At 46.3% G+C, this 16,216-nt stretch overlaps 2 protein-coding genes across 3 annotated transcripts in view; one reads left to right on the top strand and one right to left on the bottom strand.

Moving 5' to 3' along the window:
- The first annotated feature begins 788 nt into the window (after nucleotides 1-788).
- Nucleotides 789-16,216, top strand: part of cmtm6 (CKLF-like MARVEL transmembrane domain containing 6) — a 15,771-nt gene continuing 343 nt past the window's right edge. The window contains exons 1-5 of the mRNA XM_070836100.1: nucleotides 789-913; nucleotides 1,758-1,875; nucleotides 8,794-8,970; nucleotides 13,211-13,309; nucleotides 13,582-16,216. The exon at nucleotides 13,582-16,216 is cut by the window's right edge and continues 343 nt beyond it. Of these exons, the coding sequence (XP_070692201.1) occupies nucleotides 1,765-1,875; nucleotides 8,794-8,970; nucleotides 13,211-13,309; nucleotides 13,582-13,743 (549 nt within the window). The 5' untranslated portion in view covers nucleotides 789-913; nucleotides 1,758-1,764 and the 3' untranslated portion in view covers nucleotides 13,744-16,216. The remainder of the gene's footprint in view (nucleotides 914-1,757; nucleotides 1,876-8,793; nucleotides 8,971-13,210; nucleotides 13,310-13,581) is intronic.
- LOC139205325 (uncharacterized) lies at nucleotides 10,089-12,960 on the bottom strand. Of its 2 annotated transcripts, none has more exons than XM_070835500.1 (4): nucleotides 12,376-12,960; nucleotides 11,356-11,680; nucleotides 11,124-11,244; nucleotides 10,089-10,263 (listed from the first exon to the last, which is right to left on the bottom strand). In XM_070835500.1, exons 1-3 carry the CDS (start codon nucleotides 12,937-12,939, stop codon nucleotides 11,162-11,164), a joined length of 972 nt encoding a protein of 323 aa, XP_070691601.1. In that variant the 5' UTR covers nucleotides 12,940-12,960; the 3' UTR covers nucleotides 10,089-10,263; nucleotides 11,124-11,161. The 2 variants fall into 2 exon arrangements, with proteins under 2 accessions (XP_070691601.1, XP_070691600.1); XM_070835499.1 differs by having other exon boundaries at nucleotides 11,128-11,244.

Genomic DNA, 16,216 nt, shown 5'->3' with positions numbered 1-16,216 from the left:
GTCCTGTCATATTTCAGAATAAAAGCAGCTCAGCTTTGACTCCATTCAGACCAACTTCAGCTTTTTTACGGTGCAAAAGAAGGAAATGATTCTGACTCTGATTATGTTCCTGAAGAGACTGTGGTTTGTCAGTGATCAGATCAATCACCGATGATCATTTAAAATGAGAAACTATAAAGTGACATAAAATAGATTTTCTCAGTAAATGAAAGGATCCATCTTATCGTGCTGACGTCAAACATACTGTAACATTACAGACACATCTAACAATCCATTATTCTATTAGACTGTATCAATGATGGATTATTGATTATTAGATTTCCTGCACATTCCTAATCACAGGCTGAGGTACCCAGGAGTTCTTTTGAAACTGGACAGATCCTTTAAAAGTACTGATATGATACTGTCAAAATACTTAAACATGATGTTTCTAACCCGTCTTACTACTATTATTATTATTATTACTACTATACCACAGATTTCTTTATTTCTTTTTATTTATTTGTGGGCTGAAGAGCCCCCAGACCCTTTGTGCCCCCCCCCCCCCCCCCCCCTTCAGTGAGCAGCCTGCTTTCACAGTATTATTTCAGAAACCTCTGTCTGTTGTTTCTGTGTTTTCAGCAAACTTTTGTTTTGATAAAACATTAAATTAAAGATAAATAAAATAAAACAAACTGAAACTTGAAAACAGACCAGAAAAACAGGTGAAATCCTCTTCCAGCGACTAAAAACACCTTTAATTTGAAGGTTTTTACCGGAAGCTCGGTGTCTTCCGTCCAACTTTACAGAATAAAACTCACAAAGTAAATGCGGAAGTGAGAAGTTAGTTCAGTAGCAGAAACAAATCGAACTACACAAGTTGAACTTCGCAGCTGGAAACTTTACTTGCTACGGACCGGAAGACACCTGTACGGTGAGTTTACATCCCAAACATCCACCTTTTGTCACCTTTTTACTGGAATCTAACTTCCTGTTTTTAGCGGGTGAGTTCAGCAGATTTTAGGCCACCATTTGAAGTTGGTGCCAAACCCCCGAAACGTAGGAGAAAACGCCACACGCCAGACTGCGTTAAAAATTCAGTCAATTTAACATCTAACGTCGTTTCTTTAAATAAAGCGACACATTATCCGGGAAACAGTCTAAATCTCTTCTCACTTATTAGAAGTGCCGTTCGTATTGTGACATTAATTCACACCATCGTTTATTTGAGTACAGTCCAGCCTTCAAGAGTTAATTCCCCTGGTTTTCTCCTCAAACTTTGTCCACCAACACCCAGCGGCTGACGGCGGAGAGCTCATAACAGATGAGATGTCCCAAAAGTAATAATGTGATAAAACATGCCGAATTTACCGAAACACGCCTCTCCTTGTGGTACAACCGAAAACCGTGGCCTTTGGTGTTTTTGTATTTGCCTTTAGCGAGGAATTATTGAATCACCAATTTTTAAAATGAAGTTTGGTTTTAAAACTAACCGCAAAAAATGACAAAAGGAGTTTCGGGGCAGCTGTTGGGCTCCAAGACACGTTTATGAACCATAAATCACTCTGAGCAGGATCTGCAGTGTGAGCGCACCTGCACCTACCTGCACCTGCAGTTTCACTTTCACTCTCAGGTAACGTGTCAGGTAACGTCTCATGGCCAGAACACAACTAATATTCAACATGTTTATTGTCATGTGTGAGATTCTGCTGCCTCACAGAAACGTGTGTGTGTAAAGACCAACCCAAGAATGAACTGTAAACCGTTTCTCTCTGCAGCTCCATCATGTCTGAAGTTTACTCCTCCACGACGGCTCCCAACCCCAAATCCTCCTGCTTCGTCATCCCCTCAAAGCATCTGGATAAAACCCGCTTCTTCATCAAAGTCTTCGAAGTGGTGAGTCCACAGATCCTCTGTAGGGTTCAGACTTGGGTTTAACCCATAAGAACCCTTTTCTAGAATCATGGAGGACAGAAAACAGACTACATGGACCACAGGGAACTCCTCTCTGAACTTATTTCTGACATCTGAAATGTTAAATATGTCCGAGCTTTACTTTTAGAAGCTGTGACCTATTTAACATTTCACATTTTAGAAGCTCTGAATCTGAGCTCGGCACCGAGGGATGATTTAGGAAAAGTCGTGTTCCCAAAGTGAAGCGCTCCGTGTTTAGGAGGGATGTCCCACAGGAGGTGACGGAGCATCAAGTCAAATTAGCACGACAGCACGGCGAACCACCTAAAACAATAGCGCTCCGCTGTTCCCATGGCAACATGGTTGGTGTTTGTTAGTGGTTCTTATTCAGTTTGGCATCGGCTCAGCTCGGCTCAGCAGGGACTAGTTATCGCCTCTGCTGCTAGGGCTGTTACTAAGGGCCGTCACTAAGGGTGTTACTAAGGGTGTTACTAAGGGCCGTCACTAAGGGTGTTACTAAGGGTGTTACTAAGGGTGTTACTAAGGGCCGTCACTAAGGGTGTTACTAAGGGTGTTACTAAGGGTGTTACTAAGGGCGTTACTAAGGGCCGTCAGTAAGAGCGTTACTAAGGGTGTTACTAAGGGCCGTCACTAAGGGTGTTACTAAGGGCGTTACTAAGGGTGTTACTAAGGGTGTTACTAAGGGCCGTCAGTAAGAGCGTTACTAAGGGTGTTACTAAGGGTGTTACTAAGGGCCGTCAGTAAGAGCGTTACTAAGGGTGTTACTAAGGGCCGTCACTAAGGGTGTTACTAAGGGCGTTACTAAGGGTGTTACTAAGGGCCGTCACTAAGGGCGTTACTAAGGGTGTTACTAAGGGCCGTCACTAAGGGTGTTACTAAGGGCCGTTACTAAGGGCGTTACTAGGGCTGTTACTAAGGGCCGTTACTAAGGGCGTTACTAGGGCCGTTACTAAGGGCGTTACTAGGGATGTTACTAAGGGTCGTTACTAAGGGCGTTACTAGGGCCGTTACTAAGGGCGTTACTAGGGATGTTACTAAGGGCCGTTACTAAGGGCGTTACTAGGGCCGTTACTAAGGGCGTTACTAGGGACGTTACTACTACGCCCTGTCATCCAATAATGCTGGAAGTGACCACGTTTCAATCAACAATGTTCCACATAAAGAGTGGAAATGTCCCTTTAGGGTGTAAAAAGCTCTTGTCGCTGTCAAACACACTTTCTTTGCTGAGCAGAAGGAAACAGAGTGGAAATACAGCGTGAGAGTTCAGCTCTCAGATAGAATAATATGTCGTAAAGGAAGCGTGATGATCGTATCTCCCATGATGCATTGCTGCAGACTAAACTACCCAACAGGATAAGGTTGAGCTAAAGTGAGCTCAGCCTTTAGTGCAGCAGGGATACTAACCCAGACACATTCATGTGTTCACGTCCCTTTAAAACACTCAGCTCTGGTTTTAGCATGCGCTGAAGAAAACAGGCTGTGGCTGAAATCTGACCAACCCCCTGATTAAAACCTCCAGATTACAGAGAGCCACAGAAGTGGGGGGGGCTCTGGTGTCTGTGGGAGCTAAGTGAAGCTAAATAAACACCTGAATGTGGATTCTACATTCCTTCCTTTGGACTTATTTTAGCACAAAACATCCCCTTTTAGAAACTCTTGGTGTGAAGGTCTGAGTCTGAAGTGACTGAAGCTGTCAGATAGAAGCAGAGATGCACCCCCTCCAAAAGTATTGGAACAGTGAGGCCAGTACCTTTACCTTTGCATTAGACTGAAAACATTTGGGTTTGACATCAAAAGCTGAATATGAGACAAGAAATCAACATGTCAGCTTTTATTTCCAGGTGTTTACATCTGGATCTGATACACAACTTAGAAGATAGCATTATCTGTAACGGAACACCAAACTTTTAGGTGAGCAAAAGTATTGGAACAGATAGACTTAAAATAGATTAACGTGAAAAGACTTAATAACCCTAATAACTGCATCAAGCCTGTGACCCACTGACTTCACCAAACCTTTGCATTCTGCTTCTGTGATGCTTTTCCAGGCTTCACCACAGCCTCTTTCAGTTGTGGTTTGTTTTGGTAGGTTTCTCCCTTCAGTCTGCTCTTTAGCTCTACAGGGTTGAAGTCTAGAGACTGACTTGGCCAGTTAAAACCTCCCACTTCTCACCCCTGATGAACTCCTTTGTTGTTTTGGCAGTGTGTTTTGAATCATTATCTTGCTGCACCATGAAGGATCTCCCAATCAGTTTGGTTGCATCTTTCTTTAAATTGGCAGACAAAATGTTTCTGTAGACTTCTGAGTTCATTTTGCTGCTGCCATCATGTGTTACATCATCAGTGAAGATGAATGAGCCCGTCCCAGAAGAAGCCATGACATGACCTCCACTGTTTCACAGATGAGCCTGTATGTTTGGGATCATGAGCAGATCCTCTCTTTCTCCAAACTTTAGCCTTTCCATCACTTTGGTAAAGGTTCATCTTTGTCTCATCAGTCCATAAAACTTTGTCCCAGAACTTTTAGGCTTGTCTCTGGACTTTTTCTGGACCTGTTCTTCTTGCTAATGAGTGGTTTGCATCTTCTGGTGTGGCCTCTGTACTTTTGTTCGTGAAGTCTTCTGCCAACAGTAGACTGTGACACCTTCTCTCCTGCTCTCTGGAGGGTGATGCTGATGTCAACAGTTGTTTTAGGGTCTTTCTTTACAGCTCTCACAATGTCTGTGTCATCAACTGCTGCTGTTTTCCTTGGTCTACCCGTTCGACGTCTGTTACTTAGTACACCAGTGGTTTCTTTCTTCTTCAGGACATTCAGAATGGTTGTACTGGCTGTGGCCAATGTTTGTGCAATGACTGTGATTGATTTTCCATCTTCTCACCCATGGACAGCTCTCTGGTTTTCTTGTTGGTCACACCTCTAACTATAAATGCAGTCTGCACAGGCAAAACCCAAATCTGAAAGTGAACGTAGACATTCAGCTATTTATTGTTTGAATAATCAATGTAACAGGACACACCAGGGCAACAAAACACACCTGTCAGTCACATGTTCCAATACTTTTGCTCACATGAAAAATGGGTGGGTTCAAACAAAAGGTGCAAACTTCTAAGTTGTGTATCAGATCCAGATGTAAACACCTGGAAATAAAAGCTGAAATGTTGATCTCTTGTCTCATATTCAGCTTTTGATGTCAAACCCAAATGTTTTCAGTCTAATGCAAAAGTAAAGGAACTGGCCTCACTGTTCCAATACTTTTGGAGGGGGTGTATAAGAAGTGCTCTGGGATGAGGTGGGGGAGAAGTGTGAATGTCATTTCTTCACATCAGACCGAAGGTTACTTCATCAGCTCAGATTACGACATAAAAATGAATCCGGCGTGACCTGGGCTTCACCTCGGCTCCTCCTCTGTGAGGTAAAAGTGGTGTTTTTGTGAATGGAGTCTGGTGGTGGTGATCCCACGGCTGCTCCTTCTGGACCAGTTTAAGGTTGTGAGTGCAGGACTTTCCCTCCTAGTGAAGTATTTTCACAGTTTAGTTTGTTTAGTTAGTGACCTGCTGTTACTCACAAAGTTTCTGGTGTTTCGCTGCAGATGAAGTTTGATGATAAAACCATTTCACAGCAGCGGAGGGTCGTCCCGCCCGTCCTGCACATCCTCTTTTTGTCGGACACTCACTAATGCCAACAGCACACACGCCGGATGCAGACCCCCCCCCCCCCTCGTTAAGTGTTGCGACAGCGGAGGGTCAGCAGCTCTGAGATCTGCTAACGACAGCTCTCTGCTCCCAAACGGTCGGCGCTGCAGCACTTTCACTTCCCCGTCTGCAGCTTCCTCAAGAGCTGAGGATGAGGAAGGTCCAGTTTACAGTGGACACACACACACACACACACACACACACACACACAGCCTGAGTGTGTTTATGGTGACAAAATCGACAAGTTGCGTTCATTAAACAAAGTTAATTTTAATAAAACTTATTTAATTCGATGAATCATTTTATTCTAATTGAATTTTATGTTGTGTTTGTGTTATTGTGTGACTGTGGTGATTTAAAGGGAGGATCTAGTTCAGATCCAAAACAATATTAGTGTAACACACAATACCACAGACACACTGACTGATGGAGCAGCAGCTCTAAAATCCCTGTTTTAGTGAATGTAGTCTGGTGTGTGTGCTGTTTGTGGTTAAACCAAAAGGATCTTCCAGGTCTCTCTCTGTAGGGATCCTTTCTCTGTAGGGATCCTTTCCATGATGCTGTCACACACTTAGAATAACACTCTGAGCCTGTCAGTGGATCAAACAAGCTCTTTTAAACTCCATTGTAGTACTCAGATCTACTTAAGTAAGAGTACTAGCGCCACACTGAATTACTCCACTATGAGTAAAAGTCCAGCGTTCTGAACCTGCTTTGGTCCGGTAGATTACCACAAACAGCTGTTGCATTGTTCTCTGCAAACACACCAGACTCCATTGACAAAAAGAGTCCTTTTACTTCACAGAACACAGGAGCTGCTGGTCTGTTGCTGCTTCCATCACTTCGTTTGTTTGTGTATTTGTGTGTTATACAACCATTGTGTTGGGCCCGAATTAACTCTATAAAACCTGAAAATGACACCATAACACACCAACAAACTAACCAGGCGAGGCAGCGATAGACCAGCAGCTTTGTAAAATCCCTGTTTTAGTGACTGTAGTCTGGTGTGTGTGCAGAGAGCGATAGAACGGCTGTTTGTGGTTAAACCAAAACCTCTGGCATGAAAGCATTGAGCCCATCTTCAGGCAGCTGTGTGTTAATGAGCAGCAGGCTGCTCCTGTGTGAGTGTTTCCAGCTCAGACGGGACTCGAACCCTGAGCATGCTGGGGGGGGGTAACAGTGGTTTTAAAGACCTCAGTGTGTATTTTATACCCGGCTGACGTCAGACGTCTCATCTGAACTGTGTGGTTCAGGGTTTGTCTCGGCTGGAAGGAAACAAAGAGTTTTTATAACCTCAAAGGCACTTGAACACAGAATATTCCTCCATAAAAGCCGGTGTTGTAATGGGAACAGACTCCTGGCTTCGGTTCACCACACGACCAAGATCCAGAGGGAGAGCCCACAAAAGTCTGTTTCCAGCACCACGTAACGGCTGCACGGCCGTTCTGCTTCTACTTCTGCTACTTCTTCTAATTCTACTTCTTCTAATTCTTCTTCTTCTACTCCTTCTAATTCTTCTTATTATTTTTCTACTTCTAATTCTTCTTCTTCTTCTACTTCTTTTAATTTTTCTTCTTCTAATTTTTCTAATTCTTCTTCTTCTTCTTCTACTTCTTTTAATTTTTCTACTTCTAATTCTTCTTCTTCTACTTCTTTTAATTTTTCTACTTCTAATTCTTCTTCTTCTTCTTCTACTTCTTTTAATTTTTCTACTTCTAATTCTTCTTCTTCTTCTTTTAATTCTTCTAATTTTTCTACTTCTAATTCTTCTTATAATTTTTCTACTTCTAATTCTTCTTCTAATTTTTCTACTTTTTCTTCTTCTTCTAAGATTTAAGATGCACCTTTATTCATCCCCCAAAGGGGAAATTCACACATACACAACAGCTACTTCAGAAAGAACTAGTGAAAGGAAATTAAGTTAAAAAATAAAATAAATACCAATATACTAATAAATATAATGCAAATATACAACAACATTTCTTCTTCTTCATGCTGCACTTTGGGTCGTACCATTTAGTCTTCCTGTGTGGGGGTGTTGTCTCTCCAGCAGGACGCAGCCCACTTCCTCTTCCTGTTGATTCAGCTCAGCGTGGTTCACACACACACACACACACACACACACACACACACACACACACACGCGGGCGGTCAGAGTGGTTTTACCACAACAGTCAGCAGCTGTGTGTGTGTGTGTGTGTGTGTGTGTGTGTTCACACTGTTTTGATGTCAGAGCGTCAGTAAACACAGTGATGTCATATCAAACACTCCTGTCACCATAAAATAAGAGCTGGTGTTCAGGTGAAGTCAGGTGTCTGTCTGTCTGTCTGTCTGTCTGTCTGTCTGTCTGTGTCTCTCTCTCTCTCCCTCTGTCTCCCTCCCTCCCTCCCTCCCTCCCTCCCTCCCTGTCTGTCTCTCCCTCCCTGTCTCTCTCTCTCTCCCTCCCTCCCTCCCTCCCTGTCTCTCTCTCTCTCTCTCCCTCCCTCTGTCTCCCTCCCTGTCTCTCTCCCTCCCTCCCTGTCTCCCTCCCTCCCTCCCTCCCTCCCTCTGTCTCTCTCCCTCTCCCTCCCTCCCTCTCTCTCTCTCTCTCCCTCCCTCTGTCTCTCTCCCTCTCCCTCCCTCCCTGTCTCTCTCTCTCTCTCTCCCTCCCTCTGTCTCTCTCCCTCTCCCTCCCTCCCTGTCTCTCTCTCTCCCTCCCTCCCTCCCTCCCTCTGTCTCCCTCCCTGTCTCTCTCTCAGGGTTAGGCGTTTCTAAACAGAGCTTTTGTTCTAAATGAAGCCCACAGACAGTTCATTCTTCTGACTGGCTCCTTCATGTGGATTCCTGCTGACCTCAGATCTGTAAAGGTTTTAAACAGGGTTTGGTCAGAGTTCAGCCACAGCCTGGTTTCTACATGTCAGACCTAAACATGTCTGCTTCCTTCTTAATTTTCCTTCCTTCTTAACTTTCCTTCCTTCCTCACTGGAAAAACTGAATGTGTTTTGTCGTCAAGCAGAAACTAAAATGAAAGCAGGTCTCTCATTGGCCGTTTAAAGAGAAACACTCAGGATGTTTCAGGGTTAGATATCACTGCTGTAATGTGACAGAGTGTTAATAATAAGAGTGGCAGTGAGTCAGGCTGTTGGCGCCGTCTGGTGGACAGACGTCTGTAATGACCTCCTCCTCCTCTTCTTCTCTCCTCGGCAGCTGCTGTCCTTCGTGGCCTTCGTCCTGGAGGAGATGGTCAGCAGCTGCACCAGCTGCTCCGCCCTCTACTTCTTTGAGTTTGTCAGCTGCACGGCCTTCCTCTTCACCCTGCTGCTCCTCATCCTCCTCTCCACCACGCTGCTGGACAGGGTGGGCATCAGCTGCTGGCCCACACTGGTAAGACCCCCCCACCCCACCGCCTGTGGTTTAAAGGGCAGTTCCACTGTTTCATGACATTTATTGTGAGCGTCACCACCTGTGAAACATTAAGTATGTCTGGAAGAGCCCAGACAGTAAATCATTTTATCCACATTCAAGTGCTAACGGGGGAGCTAGCACGGGGCTAACGGGGGAGCCAGCAGGGGGCTAACGGGGGAGCTAGCACGGGGCTAACGGGGGAGCCAGCAGGGGGCTAACGGGGGAGCCAGCACGGGGCTAACGGGGGAGCCAGCAGGGGGCTAACGGGGGAGCCAGCAGGGGGCTAACGGGGGAGCCAGCAGGGGGCTAACGGGGGAGCCAGCACGGGGCTAACGGGGGAGCCAGCACGGGGCTAACGGGGAGCCAGCAGGGGGCTAACGGGGAGCCAGCAGGGGGCTAACGGGGGAGCCAGCAGGGGGCTAACGGGGAAGCCAGCAGAGGGCTAACGGGGAGCCAGCAGGGGGCTAACGGGGGAGCCAGCAGAGGGCTAACGGGGAAGCCAGCAGGGGGCTAACGGGGAAGCCAGCAGAGGGCTAACGGGGAGCCAGCAGGGGGCTAACGGGGAGCCAGCAGGGGGCTAACGGGGAGCCAGCACGGGGCTAACGGGGAAGCCAGCAGGGGGCTAACGGGGGAGCCAGCAGAGGGCTAACGGGGAGCCAGCAGGGGGCTAACGGGGGAGCCAGCAGAGGGCTAACGGGGAGCCAGCAGGGGGCTAACGGGGAGCCAGCAGGGGGCTAACGGGGAGCCAGCAGAGGGCTAACGGGGAGCCAGCAGGGGGCTAACAGGGAGCCAGCAGAGGGCTAACGGGGAGCCAGCAGGGGGCTAACGGGGAGCCAGCAGAGGGCTAACGGGGAGCTAGCTGGCTCAGCAGGAAGTACTGGAACTTGTTTGCTCTCAGCAGCTTTCAGAGGAACAAACACACTCGCCGTGGGCTCATCGCCTGACTTCCAGCAGCGCAGACACGACTTTGACGTCCTGTTCTAAAAAGAGCCGTTCTCTGCTCCCAGCAAACACTGACCGCAGGTCGTCATTCCTTTGTCAATAACTTAAAGTGCACAGAGGGTCGGTGACAAACACAGCGATAATAACTAATAATATAACAACTGTCACTGAGTCTTTATTGCAGTGAAGCTACAGTTAATATCCACTGAACATCACAGCATCACTGTCCCACTGAAGCGTCCACACAGGCCGATGTGTCGCTGTGTGTTCACGTCTCCGTGGCGTCAGAGCAGCTCGGTCCTCCTGGGTCGCTGGGGGGGGGGGGGTGGCCTACAAACACAAACATGTTGGACGTCTTTCCTCAATAATGTCAAATATTCACAGCAACATTTCCTGTCCAGCTTTTTAAAGTACAGACACTGTCATGGTGAAACCTTTATCATCACGTCTAAGCTGTTAATGAACAAACAAAAGAACAAATTAACTTTACAGGTTTGACAGTTTACTGCCCACAGACGTGTTCTAGCCCTGCTCACTGTACCAGCTGCTCTGACTCTGACGGCATGTTGGATTTGATCAGGATTATTTCAGTGCGACATCAGCAAGTGAACAAAGAGAAACCGACTCCTGACAGGAAGCCTCTAGGTTAAAATGAAGGCATTTCCAAACTTTCAAAACTTGGTTTGAATCCAAAGTTGAACCATTAAGGACCTGTAAGAAGATTATATCGCTCTCTTCAAACACACCAGACTCCATTGACAAAAACAGGGATTTTAACTCCCAGAACACAGGAGCTGCTGGTCTGCTGCTGCCTTGATTGGTTAGTTTGTGTGTGTTATACAAATATTGTGTTGAACTCGATTTAACCCTTTAAAACGCCAAAGTCACACAATGACACAAACACACTGACTGATGGAGGCAGCAGCAGAGCAGCAGCTCCTGTGTCCTGTTCTCTAAAATCCCTGTTTTAGTGAATGTAGTCTGGTGTGTGTGCTGTTTGTGGTTAAACCAAAAGGATCTTCCAGGTCTCTCTCTGTAGGGATCCTTTCCATGATGCTGTCACACACTTAGAATAACACTCTGAGCCTGTCGGTGGATCAAACAAGCTCTTATAGTGGACCTACTGTGATCAGGTGCAGTTGTCCCAAAGGATCACGTTGCAGCCACACAATAGAATAAACACAAACCACTGACCTGCACCATTTGGGACACGTTCCTCTGTGGACCATCAGATGTGGTTCAGCGTGTCCTCCAGCTGTTGGCAGATCTCTGCAGCTGCTAACCCTCTCCACCGCACCTTAAATAGACTTTCTGAGTATCAACAAAAGTTCTCGTCAAACACTGGAAATGTTCATCCAGAGAAAAGAGCAGGTGGATTTTATGGACGTGGGTCTCTGAGGCGAGGCGAGGACTTCCACAGACCAGAGTGTCCACCGCGGCAGCTCCACTTCACCCTCGTCTGCGCCCCCGAGTGGAAAACCTCCTTCTCCACGATGGGCTGGCCACACGTCTGACACATCCTGAACAGCTCCATCAGGCTGCGGGTGTTAACGATCGTACAGTCCTCGCCGGGCTCTTCCTCCGACTCGTCGGACGTCGTTACTGAGCTGAACTCTCGTTCTGAGTGGAAGCGGTCGTCCAGAGGGTCGACTGACACCACGATGCAGAAGCTCTCATCTGCTGCTGCTGCTGCTGCTGCTGCTGCTGGGGGGGTCTGTGAGGAGCTCCCTGCAGCTCCACAGCTCGTCTCAAACAAATAACCAGAAACAAAACAGGCGTCAGGTTAGCAGAGGCACCAGATCACATCAGTAACCTACAATAACTCTGCATTTACTCTGAAATACTGGTCAAGGAACTGGTCCAGTAGATCACCAGTAGATCACCTCAGCCAGCAGCCACCAAACGGGCTGCAATGGCTGCAACGTGATCCTTTGGGACAACTGCACCTGATCACAGTAGGTCCACTAAAAGAGCTTGTTTGATCCACTGACAGGCTCAGAGTGTTATTCTAAGTGTGTGACAGCATCATGGAAAGGATCCCTACAGAGAGAGACCTGGAAGATCCTTTTGGTTTAACCACAAACAGCACACACACCAGACTACATTCACTAAAACAGGGATTTTAGAGAACAGGAGTTGATGGTCTACTGCAACCTGGACTCACTCAGTGTTGGTGTGACTGTGTGACTTTGTGTTGGACTCAAAGTAACTATTTCAACACACAAACACACTGACTGATGGAGGCAGCAGCAGAGCAGCAGCTCCTGTGTCCTGTTCTCTAAAATCCCTGTTTTAGTGAATGTAGTCTGGTGTGTGTGCTGTTTGTGGTTAAACCAAAAGGATCTTCAGTGGGTCTGGATCATGTAATAAAGGTAAACGTGTGGTTACTAGTGTAAACGGAGGAATAAAGTAGATCCAGCGGTGGCTGTGATGAGTCCTCACCTGTGTTCTGCTCCTCTTCGGAGCCGGCGGAGGTGTGTCGGAGCTGCCGGGCTCAGCGCGCCGCGTCCCGGGGAACACTGACGGCACCGCCCCGCTCTTCAGCACCGGCTTGGGCGCCACGTTGAGTATCTTCGCTCGGAAGTCCTCTTCGTAGTCCTCGGGTTTAAAATGCAGGCTGCACACCCGCACGCCGCCGTACTTGGACACCGGCGTGTTCTCGTCCAGTCTGGGATTCTGGATCGCCTTCAGCCAGGTCCGGCAGCGCGGCGGGTCCCGCGTCGGCAGCCCGTGGAACACGACCCCCATGGACTTGGCCTCATCGTAGCCTTTACACCCGGGAACACAGCACCTCCACGGCATCGTCACGGCGCCGGGCGGCCTCCGAATAGCCGGAGAAAGTTGGACTAGTTGGTTCACGACTGTAGTAATGAAACAAACCGTTGTTTGTTCATGTTGACGGCTACAAACACGGAGGTAGCATGTTAGCACCGCAGCTAGCTGCTTCCGGGTTTCTTCTTCGTCTAATGGATTTCCGGTAGGCTGTTGCCTCCTACAGGCAGACATGAGCACTTCCTGTTTTACTCTTCCAGGTACAAATCAATCATGTGATGGATTATTATCAACTGATGTGATTCATTCATAATCAGTCAATCAAAGTGATTAAATGCTGCAGGTCTGGAAACAAAGTGAAGGATTCTTTAAAATATACACGTGAATGATGTTTCTGCCATTTAGATAATTTATATTCAGTGATTAAATGAGTTTATCATTTCCAGACGAACGGTTCGTTTACATCATACATGTAGTTAACTTCTTCTTCTTCTTCTGTCTGCAGGACTTCGTTTACACCGGTGGCATCGCTCTTTTGTTCTTCATCGCCTCCATCGTCTTCGCTTCAGACAACAGGAAGACGGCGGTGGAGCAAAGCACCGTGGTGAGGAAGCATCAGCAGACCTCCTCCCTGTTTTCCAAGGGTTTCTCTTCCTCCCTTCTCTCCTTCCCTTCTCTCCTTCCTTTCTTTCCTTCCTTTATCTCCTTCCCTTCTCTCCTTCCCTTCTCTCCTTCCTCCTTCCCTTCTCTCCTTCCTTTCTCTCCCTCCTTTATCTCCTTCCCTTCTCTCCTTCCCGTCTCTCCTTCCTCCTTCTCACTGATTAAATCTTCTTTCCTGAACTTTCTCTCAGCTGTTTTGTTCTTCTTCCTCTCCAGGCGTTTGGCTTCTTGGCGACGTTGCTGTTTATCGTCGACTTCAGCTTGTTTCTGAAGAACAACGGCGTCCCCTTTAAGAAAGACGGGAAGCCGGACTCCAGTAACGGCGTCCCGGTGCCGGTGGCAGCGGCGCCCGCAGAGACGGAGAAACTCAACGCTTAAGAAGTCTGTTTCTACGTTAACACACAGAGGTCAGAGGTCACTTTACGCACTATTCCTTTAACGTGACGACGGGAGGCGGAGCTTCAGCCGGCGCGGTCGTCGTCCTAATCAATCGTCCAATAATGAACCAATCAGAGCGCAGAGCTGAGCGTCGTGTTCTGTGTTTGACTCCACGGAAACAGACACTAAAAGCACAGAACCACTAAATATTCTGCCGTAACGAGCCGATAAATAAAGAGTCGATCTATTAAATATAAATATTTGATGATTTCAGAAACCAGACTGACGTCTCATAATGTTTCCACTTGTTCTTGATGAACTGATTGTAAGTCTGTGGTTCAGACGCTGTCATGACGCCTCAGAGGGTCACAGATAGATCCTGCTGTTATTGGACATCTAAACCTCAAATATCTTAAAAGAGACAATCAGACGAATAGAAACCACTTTATTTCTTCTGTAATAACAAAGTACCGTCGTATTTATGTTTCCGCTCAGGACATTTAAAATCTGTGCTGAAATGAAGGAAGTCGTGTCAAAACAGGATTCAGACAAAACGTGAAACCTTAAAATGAATGAAAGCTTCTGTCTTCGGTCGTCCAGCAGCAGCTCTTTGAACCAGCATCACATTGATCATCCTAACGGGACCAGGTGTGAAGCGAGTGTGTGTTTGGCTCTAAAACACCTCCGTCAGAGCTCCTGATGACCACTTTTCATCTCAGACAGAGAGAGTTTCTCAGAATGATGTCTTAGTTTGATCTGGGAGACTTTAGAAATACAAAGAGAGACTTGATGGAAGTAAAGACCTGATTTCTGTCAGTATTTCATCTCTTAAATGATGAGAAACTCTCAGTTTACGTCACAAAGTCATAATTAGTTTTTATTATCAGGATCCATATTCAGACTCCGTGAGAAAAGAAGAAGAAATAAACTGACGGCAGGATCAGAGTCCTCCAAACCTTCCCGTGAGTCTTTGCCAAAAGCAAAACAAACATGGCCGACGGCGCCTGTCACCTGACCTCTGACCTGTGGACCAATCGGGTTGCTGTTGTGTCTCTTTAAGGTCGTTGTTCAGATGTTCTTCCAGATTCTCTCCTTCAGCTCTGTCGCTCTCCGCTGATTTTAACACTCGTCTTAATCCTCATGTTTTTTTACATTTCATGTGATGAATATAAAAAGGTGATCATTTGTTTGTTTTTTACATTCCTGATTTTAAAGCTGTTGTTTTCCTCAAATGTCTGATGATAATTTAAAGGAGCTCTGCACCCAAACATCTGAAGCATAAAGGTTTAGATGTTTCTGTCTCGATTGAAGGAATAAATAGAAAACTCCTCCGACTCAGGAGCAGAACCTCCACACTTAGTTTTCACTTTGTGCTCGTTTGTTTTTGCTTCGTTCTTTAGTTTCTTGTCTCTCTTTGCTGTAATCCCTCCGTGTTCGGTGAAATATTCCTTTTAATATTTTGGGTGTAATTGCCGAGCAGCCAGTTAAAACTCCCGTCAGCCTCAGTGGGTTCACACTTCAGTCACTTCAACACATTTTCCACACATGATTTTTGCTCACGTTGTAACTTTTATGCCCAGAAACTGAAGCGGACTGCAAGTTAAAGACCAAGTTTATGATCCCCAGATGAACAGGATTTTGTTCCTTTACATTCACTTTCATGAGTGGTCACATTTCTTCTTCTTCTGTTTTTTTTCATCATGACCAAATTCTAAAAATTTCAGGAGGCAAAATCAAACTTTTCAAAGTAAAATTAATTTGCAAATAATCACATTTATTTTGAAACTGATGATGATGATGATGATGCACAACACTGAATCAACGAAGATATGAATGAAATCAACCAAAGCAAGCAGAAGCAGTGAGAATGAACTGATATGAGCTTCCTGTTCAGGACAGTCGATCAGTAGATTTAAGTATAGCTGCAGTATTTCTAAAGCTGGCTCCTGTTTCTACATATTCTGGTGTCTAAATGTCTGGTAGGTCCTAAAGATCCTTTCAACAGCTGTTATATCCCTCTTTTCAAACACACCAGACTACATTCACTAAAACAGGGATTTTAGAGAACAGGACACAGGAGCTGCTGCCTCCATCAGTTACTCTGTGTTATTGTATGGTTTTGAGATCCAACACGACATCTGTGTGACACTCAGTAACACAAACACACTGACTGATGGAGGCAGCAGCTCCTGAGTCCTGTTCTCTAAAATCCCTGTTTTAGTGAATGTAGTCTGGTGTGTGTGCTGTTTGTGGTTAAACCAAAAGGATCTTCCAGGTCTCTCTCTGTAGGGATCCTTTCCATGATGCTGTCACACACTTAGAATAACACTCTGAGCCTGTCAGTGGATCAAACAAGCTCTTTTAGTGGACCTACTGTGATCAGGTGCAGTTGTCCCAAAGGATCACGTTGCAGCCATTGCAGCCCGTTTGGTGTCTGCTGGCTGAGGTGATCTACTGGACCAGTTCCAACACT

Source organism: Pempheris klunzingeri, chromosome 8, assembly GCF_042242105.1.
Source record: "Pempheris klunzingeri isolate RE-2024b chromosome 8, fPemKlu1.hap1, whole genome shotgun sequence".
NCBI lineage: Eukaryota > Metazoa > Chordata > Actinopteri > Acropomatiformes > Pempheridae > Pempheris > Pempheris klunzingeri.
The sequence above is the reverse complement of the archived record's forward strand: the minus strand, read 5'-3'. Positions and strand labels throughout refer to the sequence as shown.